General features: G+C 38.2%; 1 protein-coding gene and 1 long non-coding RNA gene across 2 annotated transcripts; both read left to right on the forward strand.

Moving 5' to 3' along the window:
• Nucleotides 444-2,704, forward strand: LOC109843111. Its single transcript, XR_002247521.1, has 3 exons — nucleotides 444-472; nucleotides 570-676; nucleotides 2,400-2,704. It is a non-coding gene; the product is annotated as an uncharacterized LOC109843111 (long non-coding RNA).
• On the forward strand, nucleotides 3,147-5,054 carry LOC109842195 (cellulose synthase-like protein E6; the record flags this gene model as incomplete). The annotated part of the gene is made up of 3 exons (XM_020411096.1): nucleotides 3,147-3,401; nucleotides 3,486-3,833; nucleotides 4,309-5,054. Coding segments are annotated over 3 exons (1,149 nt in total), but the record flags the coding sequence as incomplete, so codon positions are not given.

Consider the following 10,124-nt stretch of genomic DNA (forward strand, 5'->3'; position numbering starts at 1 on the left):
GCTTGTCTCTTAAATTCAGGAGGTAACACATGCGGCCCGTTATAGGGTGGCCAGTAACGACTATCTACAATGGGATGAAAAAACTGACTGTATGAATCTCTATAGTGGCTTGATTGATGCCACCCAGAAACATATGTGTAAACTGACAATAAGATCTCATGTGTTTGGGAATGCTGATTTGGGCTTGGATTTGAAATTCTGGGCATTTCAAATCCAAATATCATGTTTGGACTCAACTTTAAACCATGATTTTAAATCAAGTCATTTTATAGAGTGAATTTGAAAAGCCTAAAACTATGGATTTCAAATTTCACCAAAGTAGTTGGTATTTATCAAATCCTCATCCCCACAATCCCTACCCCTCAAAACCCCGACTCCTCTTTTTTTCATCTCTCACGCTCGTGTCGAAGTCCCGAGTCCTCAAAATCTCGATCTCGATCTCAATCTCAATCTCGATCTCTCTCCATCGCAGGTAGTCTCTTCCTCCTCTCCTCTACTCCCCCCCCCCCCCCCTCCTCGGCCACCATCATCTCCTCTCTCTCTCTCTCTCTCTCTCTCTCTGAACCTAGGGTTAGGGTTTCGTAGACTTCGAAGAATCGACGGATGGAGATTCTCTCGAGATCCAGTGAAGAAGACGAGGACGAGTACTTGAGACGCGAGGGTTCCTCTCAAAGAGGTAATAGTTTGATCGTTGATTTTTGAGCTGTTTCTGTTTCTGATCCTTTTCGTTGTTTTTATGAAGGGGATTTTAAGGTGAGATTTAATCTAAACTAACAGCAGTTAGATGTCTTTTATCACCACATGAATTTGGAACCGCAAAAACAATTTTTTTTGGGTTCTATGGTCTCGTGTCTTAAAAAAGGAGGGGGGGGGACTATTGGGTCCATGAATTTGAGAATTTTCTGGGCTTAATTAGCTGATCATGTACATCCTTCTGCATTCTCTTGCCTCTAGGATTATTTGATGCCTTTGTGGTTTTCATCTTTTGATCTTGTATTTAATATCTCGCTTTTCTCTGTTTGGTGGACTGGTCTGTAGACAGTTTTTTCCCCTCAGTGGATAATTAGCTAGTGAATACCTATGATATATGAACTCCAAGACTTCTATGAACACCTGAGCACTTGATACAGATGAATACTCCCAGACTCGATGACCTGATTTTAGCCATTTGGAAAGAAAATAAGTCTTTAGTTTTTGCTTTGATATGCCCCTTAATTCTTGTTTACTTCAGCAGCAGTGATATTGTTATTTAAGTTAGCCGCTTATCCTTTCCTTTGGAATGAGTTTGCTGGTAGTTTTACTGTTTGAAGAAGATGCAAAATATTTTCATCATCATTTATTAGCATCCATAATTGTTTATTGCCTGATTCATTCTTATAACGTTGCTAATTGAAGTAATATCTAGTGTTTATATCTTTATAACATGAATTCATTTTATTTACCTGTATCAGATAGCAAACATTAGTGTGGCACTGCTACTTTGTTCATAATGCCATTCACATGAAGATATATTTTGTATTCTACTTTTAAATAAGAACCTGATATGCATCTTATAAATCAAAGTAGTATAGCCTTTGGTTATATGTTCACTCTTTGCATTTGGACAGTCTTCTGGCATTTGTTGTATATCTATGTCATGCTATGCAACTGAATATGATTATAAAAAAATTACTTTAAAGTGGCTTCAGATATCACCGAATAAAAAAATTACTTTGAAGCAGCTTCAGATATCACTGAAGGAAATAGGAGATGTGCATGGAGGGAACAAGGACCACTGATGTGTGTGAAAAGGAGAAGAGATGCAAACATGGGGATATGCGGGTAGTTTCTAAGCAGAACGTAGGAACTCACAGAAGTATGTTGAAAAATCCACTATGTCTTGGATCTCAATCATATAGGATGATGTTTTTAAGTATAGTAACAGACTAAGATCAATTTAACTAAAAAGGCTAATCCACTATGTCTAGGATGATGTTTTTAAGTATAGTAACAGACTAAGATCAATTTAACTAAAAAGGCTAATCCACTATGTCTACGCATTGAGATAGTTTCTTGTTGGATGACGAGATTTGTCAAATCTTTGAACCTGTTTAGGTAAGTTCTCTCTTGGATTTCTTTTTGGACAAGTGCTATGATATATGCCGTTTAGCTGTCTTAAGTAGCATATGCTTTTTCTCATGCATTTTTCCTATAAAACTAGTACGCTGCATGCATATTTTGTGTTCTAACTCTTGCTTCAAGTTTCTAAACTTTATCAATTTTCGTCATTATGATTTGTTCAACATTAAAAACTATCCTGATCATCTTGATTGGATTTTAGCATGGTTTGAATTCATTAGATAATAATGTCTGTCGATTTTTGTGTCATTGACTAATTGATGCTAAATTGTGTAATGTAGGACTCAATAAATTCTTCGAGACATGAAGTTGGACACAATGGAGAGAAAGGAGAAGAGTTGAAGGATAAATAGAGGATTCTACATATGTTTTCTTTTAATAGTTTATGTTGTAGTAATTTGGCTAGTTGTAGCAAATCATGGTTACTTGTAGCAAATCATGGTTATCAACTATCTATAGCATGTTGTATTTTAAATGAAGGCTTATTGTGTAGCCTAGAGCTTCTTATGAGGATTTTTTGCTAAACTCTATTGTGTCATTGAGTCTTTTTATCATGACTAGTTAATGGAGTAGTATTTTTATTCTTTGGGGATCGAAGGTCAATTTAGTATTGATGAAACCACGAAAAAAATGTCATAGACTCATAATAATGAATATTTTGGACATCATTATTATTTTTGTATTCTCTCATACTGATTCATGAAGGATAAGATGTTTGCATGTGAATTTATGATTGCTACTGAAGAGATCGATTTTGATTTTGAATCACTTCTCAAAGTTTATTTCAAATCCAAATTTATGTATAATAAAATATATCCAAACATTAGATTTTAAATCTTTGATTTCAAATCCTTGCCTTTAGTAATGATATCCAAACAAATAATTTTATTAAATCATGGATTTTAAATCCTAGATTTGAAATCCATTGATTTTAAATCAATCTTCCAAATCCGAATCTTAGTTCCCAAACGCAGCCTTGGTCTGTATTCATTGTCATTGTGAGTGAAGCTTGGCCATTGCCTTATTAATTTCTTTTTCTCAATCTCTTGTCAATAAAGGTGGATTTTCACGGCATGGATGGTCATGGCGGACCACTTTATATTGGTTCTGGTTGTTTTCATAGAAGAGAGAGCTTATGTGGGAAGAAATACAGTGAAGCGTATAAGGCTGAATTAAGAGGAGACAGGCCTAGCATAGCTCAATCAAATGTATACACCTTGGAAGAGAGAGCAAAGAACCTAGCCACATGCACATACGAAGAAAACTCTCAATGGGGAAAAGAGGTCTAATCTTACATTTCCCATACTACAGATATATCTGCAATAATGTATATCGGTGTATGAAATTGAATTAATTTACTTTATCAGATGGGATTGAAGTATGGCTTCCCTGTAGAGGATGTGATCACTGGCCTCTCAATACAATGCAAAGGATGGAAGTCCGTTTATTACAATCCTCAAAGGAAAGGATTCTTAGGCGTTGCTCCATCGACGCTGTCACAAACACTTGTGCAGCATAAGAGGTGGTCTGAAGGAGATTTCCAGATATTTCTGTCAAAGTATTGTCCCTTTATATATGGGCATGGGAGAATATCTCTTGGCCTTCAGATGTGTTACTCCACGTATTTCTTTTGGGCCCCTAACTCACTGCCGATTCTATACTATGCCATCGTCCCTGCTCTTTTTCTTTTTAACGGAATTTCCCTGTTCCCAAGTGTATATATCTTTCTCCACACCTTTTTCCCTCTCTATCTATCTATCTGTTTGTCTTTTTATCAGTAATATAAATATTAATTACATATGTCTATGTGTACACATGTGTCAGTGTCAGTACACATGTATGTATGTATGTATGTACGTATGTATGTATTCCACTATGCATGTGCAGGTGTACACTAATTTGTATGGGTATCATGTATGCATGTTCATGTGCAGGTGCATGCGCGCCACATACACTCATTTATTTATATCATATATGCATGTTCATGTGCAGGTGCATGCGTGCGCACACACACATACACTCGTTTATTTATCTAATTATTTATACATGTATAAGTTTATGTATATGTAGACGTATATATGTGTACGTGTATGTATTAGATATAGGTGTATGCTTGTGCATGCATGTATGTTTATTATATGTATCTATTTATTATATATATGCTAAAACGTATGCTGAATTAATCTGCAGCTCTCCAGCTTGTGGTTCATATCATTTGCATTTGTAGCCGGAGCCAGTTTCATTTACAGCATAGTTGAATGCCTCTGTCTAGGATACACACTGCAAGGGTGGTGGAATGAACAAAGGATATGGCTGTTTAAGAGGACAACCTCATACCTTTTTGCACTAGTAGACACATTCCTCAAATTGCTAGGTGTTACAAAGTCGGCATTCATAATTACTGCAAAGGTAGTTGATGAAGAGGTCTCAAAGAGGTATGAAAATGAGATGATGGAGTTTGGCTCATCTTCCCCGATGTTTGTCATTCTCACTACAATTGCAATGCTCAATCTTCTTTGCTTAGCTATTGGAGTTAAGAGAATGGTAATGGATGAGGGAGTTGAGATTTTAGATTCACTACTTCTGCAAATTCTCATTTGTGGGCTTATAGTTCTGATTAATGCTCCAGTTTACCAGGCTTTGTTCTTAAGAAGTGATAATGGCCGCATGCCAACTAACGTAATGTTTGCTTCAGCCTTTTTGGTTCTGATAGCTTATATGATTCCTATGGTGTAGCCTTATGACGAAGTCCTTCTTTCAATCTGCTATTTTGGTGTAGTTTGCTTGTTTCTCGTAAATTTTTCAATAACATCTTGGTTTAATTATTCTAGTAGATTACAGTTGTATAACATACAAATAATAAATATTCTATAGTGAAAATTGTAGCAATGAAATTCTCATGCACCAAAAAAGGAAATTATGCCGTGGTTATTCCATGATTTTTTTTACTTTTTTATTTTAGTTTCTTTCTTACCATTCCCTGAATTTAGTTGTAAAGTTTGAGATACTGACTATCTATCTAATTGAAGGCTCTATGGAGATGTCATGCTATATCCATTGACTGTCTCTACTTTTTGAAGAACTTGTGTCATGACTTGGTAAAGATGAAGATAATGAGAAACTTAAACCTCTTGTTCATTCAGAGAGATTTTACCCACTATATATGTCATAAATGAACTGGGAATTTTGTTTAGTCAATTCTGAAGATTTTCTTAAATGTTATTAACCCTTCAGGCCGATTAGATTAACAAACTTTTTGACAATCCTGTTTAATGATGAGACTGACCCGTTTCTGTGTTAATTAGCATATGCATTTAGAATGGCAAATTTTTTTTATACATAGTTGTACTAATTGGCATTTATCTTTTATTTATATATATATATATTATAATATATATATAATATAGTATATATCTATATATATATTATATACTATAATATATATATAGAGAGAGAGAGACAGAGAGAGAGAGAAGAGGGGGGGGGGGATGGCTGAGAAGCAGCAGGACAGCTCTTCTCCCATCTGTGAGCTGTTTAGCTTGTTGCGACATGTGAGCTTCCACACTGATGTGACTATAGGAGGCCCACATGTCATGGACCTGTTCACTCACTAGGGGAGAAGAAGTTGTCAGCTCTTTCTCCATTTTCTGATATTATATATATAGTAATAGTAATATATATATATATATATTGATAGTATATATATATATATATAAAGAGAAGGAGTAATTTTCAAAAACAAACCCATTTAATTTTTTTTAATTCAAAAATTCGACCAACCCCGCCATTTATTTCTCAAATTCGCACCCATTTTCGCGCCACGTCAACAGCGTGGCCACGAAATGAGTCGGTTTTTTTAATGACGCCTCTAAATAGTCGGGGTTGCCAACCCCGGCTATTTAGTTATGTACAACCTAAATCAGTCGGGGTTGCCAACCCGGCCCGACTAATTTAGTGTCATGTCTAATTGGTCATGGTTGGCAACCCCGACCATTTTGAAATGGGCTTTCGAAATGGTCGGGGTTACAAACCCCGACCCTATGGCAGAGAGCTCTATCCCAGTCGCTGAATGGAGCTGAAAACGGTCAGGGTTGGGAACCCCGACCATTTAGCAGAGGAGAATTTTCCTACAACAAAATGGTCGGGTTTGGGAACCCCGATCGTTTCGTGTACGTGCACAAAATGGTCAGGGTTCCCAACCTCGACCATTTGGTAGACTCTACTACACACACTTTTAGCTAGAAATTCAAACTCCTGCTGTTACATATAAATCCACAATGCAATCACAATCACAATAACACACATACCAATCAATAATCTCAAATAAAAATCCATAATCAATCGGATACATACCATGCAATTCACATACTAATAATCAATACTCAATCGAATACATAATATTTAGTTTCAAACGCAAACATCCTATCAATACTCAATCAGATACATAATATTCAGTTTCAATCGGATACAACTCCCTTTCCTCTCCCTCTCCCTCTCCCTTTCCTCTCCCTCTCCCTCTCCTTCTCCCTCTCCCCCTTGACACGTTCACCTTCGACGTGAGCTCGAATGAGTTCCTCGTCCAGTTGTGTGTCAAGTTGGGAGTGCATGACATCTTCATCGACTCGAACCGAATGTGAACATCCGGCTTGGGCCTGCTATGAGCCGCCAGCTTCATCATGTCCACCGCTTGAGCTTGCCCCCGTGTGTCCTCGGAATCGTCGACGACCGTACTCAATTGGTCTCTCCTCACGTCCATCACGTCTTGCATTATACGTCTATGAAGAGTGGACCGAATCTTTTTAATCATATGAATGAACGTGTTCCTCGGCCATGGCTCGGTAGTCGTTCGGATTGCATCATGCGCCATAGTAAAAAGTTTTTCGAGCTCTTGTACCTATAAGATTAAAACCCTAAGAAAATTATTATGATTTGTATGATAATAAAATAAAACTCATAAGATAATTGTATATTTTGCTTATACACTTATCAACTCTCTCTCAACAGGGCCTCTTGGTATGTACTCCTTAGGGGCTTTGTTCTCTTATGGCTCGGTAGTCGTTCGGATTGCATCATGCGCCATAGTAAAAAGTTTTTCGAGCTCTTGTACCTATAAGATTAAAACCCTAAGAAAATTATTATGATTTGTATGATAATAAAATAAAACTCATAAGATAATTGTATATTTTGCTTATACACTTATCAACTCTCTCTCAACAGGGCCTCTTGGTATGTACTCCTTAGGGGCTTTGTTCTCTTGAAATATCCACCGGCGAGTAATCCCCCAATACCACAGCAAATACACACCTAGGTCAGGTGCGCCAGCCCTCTCCATCACCAATCGTTCTTCCCTCCAATCCCACCTCCCGATGTAAGCATAGTGAATATGTTCCCAATCTTGACGATGTACACCTTTTCTGGGATTTACCTCTATTATTTCCACAGGGTCCGGGATATGTTGTTATAGCCCAAATTGTCGGAGCACACGGTCAGGCACGTGCATCTCGATAATCTCAAACATATGATCGGGACACGAGCACGCTATACATCCGGCTCTTCTCTGCATATATCTGATAGTGACTCTAAAACTAGTGCATATGGTATCCACTTGACCTATAAAAAGATAAAGTAAAACAGATTTCAGTAATAAATGATGTAATGATTGAAATTTTTAGATATTATGATTTAATACATGTTCGTCCTCCATTTGATCGAGCTCGTTCCTATAGACCTTTTCATGGCCCTTTGGTGAGGTATGCCAAGATCTGGATACATTCAATCTATTTTATATACAATGAGTTAGTATAAATTAAAATAAATGTATAAAATTATATGTAATCATATATTTTTCAAAATAACTTAGTAATACCTGCAGCCTAACGGAATATGGTCATCGAGAGCACGTGTCTCCCTCAAATCTGGGCAACCCAAATGCAATCTCTCCCAATACCATATCTATAGCAGAGTGAGACAACCCTTAAATTCTTTGTTTGGAACAAGAGCCGCTTTGGTCATCTCCCTATACAGATACGCTAACACGGCACTCCCTCATGACAATCCACCATAATCCACAAGATCCTCTAGGAGTGGAAACCACCTCACGTACACCGAATCCTTCGTGGAATCCGAGAAAAGAATAGTACTGATCATGTGAAGTATGTATGCGCGAGCATACATCTTGACGATCTCCTCGGTCGCATCGATTGGAACATTCATGTAGTTGTTTCTCAACCATTCAAGCTTGATCCTTCCACCCCTCATGTGAGGAACTTGACCCAGAAATGCATCACACTTCCCTGACCAGTCGAAGTCATCGCTACCTGTGACATCATCTCCATCCACTCTGAGTTCAAGCAAAACCCCAACATCCTGCAATGTAATCGTCGACTCTCCTTGGCGCAGGTGGAATGTGTTTGTCTCGGGCCTCCATCGTTCAACCAGTGCTGTCAAGAGAGCCCAATCAAGTCTCACCCATTTAATTTGTGAGCACTCAAAGAAGCATGCTTGACGAACATAATATTGGACATGTGGATCGGTCAACTCCCAGCTCGAGTGTGCACGAGTGTGATCAACGATAGTAATGCTCGGGGCCTGCATATAATAAACAGTGTAAATGTTCAGTAACAGTCAATAACTTAGAATAATTGATATGATTAAAAAAGTAATTTATAACTATCAATCTAATTACCTCCTCAGTGTCAATCTTCGCGGATCGATGTCGAGGTTGGTCATAAAGGACCTCATACGTCAATGGACCCACCTCCATATCTGCACATATGATGATATAAATGAAGTAGAATATAACGAAGTAAAACATCGTAGACTTTATGCGTGTTGATCTCGGGCGTCCGGCTTGCCGCTTAAATTCAGGAGGTAACACATGCGGCCCGTTATAGGGTGGCCAGTAACGACTATCTACAATGGGATGAAAAAACTGACTGTATGAATCTCTATAGTGGCTTGATTGGTACCACTCAGAAGCGTATGTGTAATACGATGTATTTGCACCCCCAAATTGCTTGGTCGTAACCGCTATAACATGTGCACATGGCAATTTTTGCAAATCTGGAATGTTACAGGTGCATGCGCATTGTGTTCCTCGTAGATTGACGGTGTAATTATGACCGTGATTGTCTGTAACCTCCCATTCATCTATAGCAAATCTCACAATCTTAGTCAATCTGGCCTGCTTGACACGAGCTCCTATAATCTCTTCATTTTTTGGGGTCAACAACGTCCCCCACTTTGCTCCATCCTCTCGCCGCTTGACAAAATACTTATTTAGTCTATAAAATGTCCTCGCAACCAACGCCTGTATGGGCATTGCTCGAGCCCCCTTAAGTACACCATTGAAGCTTTCAGAACAATTAGTTGTCATCATGCAATAGCGATTCCCTCCATCTTTACTTAGAGCCCACCGGTCGACGTAATCGCTTCCCAAACTACTCTCAATCCAATCATGTGCAGCTGGAGATGTTGCCTTGATTTGATCCCGTATCCGATCATACACACATGTTTCGGGTGTAACACCCGCTTGCCAAAGAAGGTTTTGTAGATGTACTTGACCAAAGCTCTTTTTAAAATTAGCTCTAATGTGTCGTAAGCAATAGCGGTGATTGTGATCAGAGCCAAATCTCCTGTACAATGCTCTTGGAATACCTTTCATCCTATCGGATATAAAAGTAATTTTTCTAGGAGGCAACACATTAAAAATATATAATTGGATGCAAGAAAAAAACCACTCCCAATTTTCACTATTCTCGACCTCTACAACTGCGAAGGCCAAAGGAAATAAGCCCCCATCTGCATCTACTCCTGTAGCGACAAGCAATACACCCTTATATTTACCGTATAAGTGTGTCCCATCAATGCTAAGGATCGGCCGACAAAATTTAAATCCCTCGATCGAAGGACCAAATACCCAAAATACAGAGGTGAATTTATGAACTCCCGGATTGACCTCTTTGGTTATGAGTTTGTATTCAGATCCAGGATTGCTTCTTTTGATC

Source organism: Asparagus officinalis, chromosome 5 (assembly GCF_001876935.1).
Source record: "Asparagus officinalis chromosome 5, Aspof.V1, whole genome shotgun sequence".
In the NCBI taxonomy this organism is placed as follows: Eukaryota; Viridiplantae; Streptophyta; class Magnoliopsida; order Asparagales; family Asparagaceae; genus Asparagus; species Asparagus officinalis.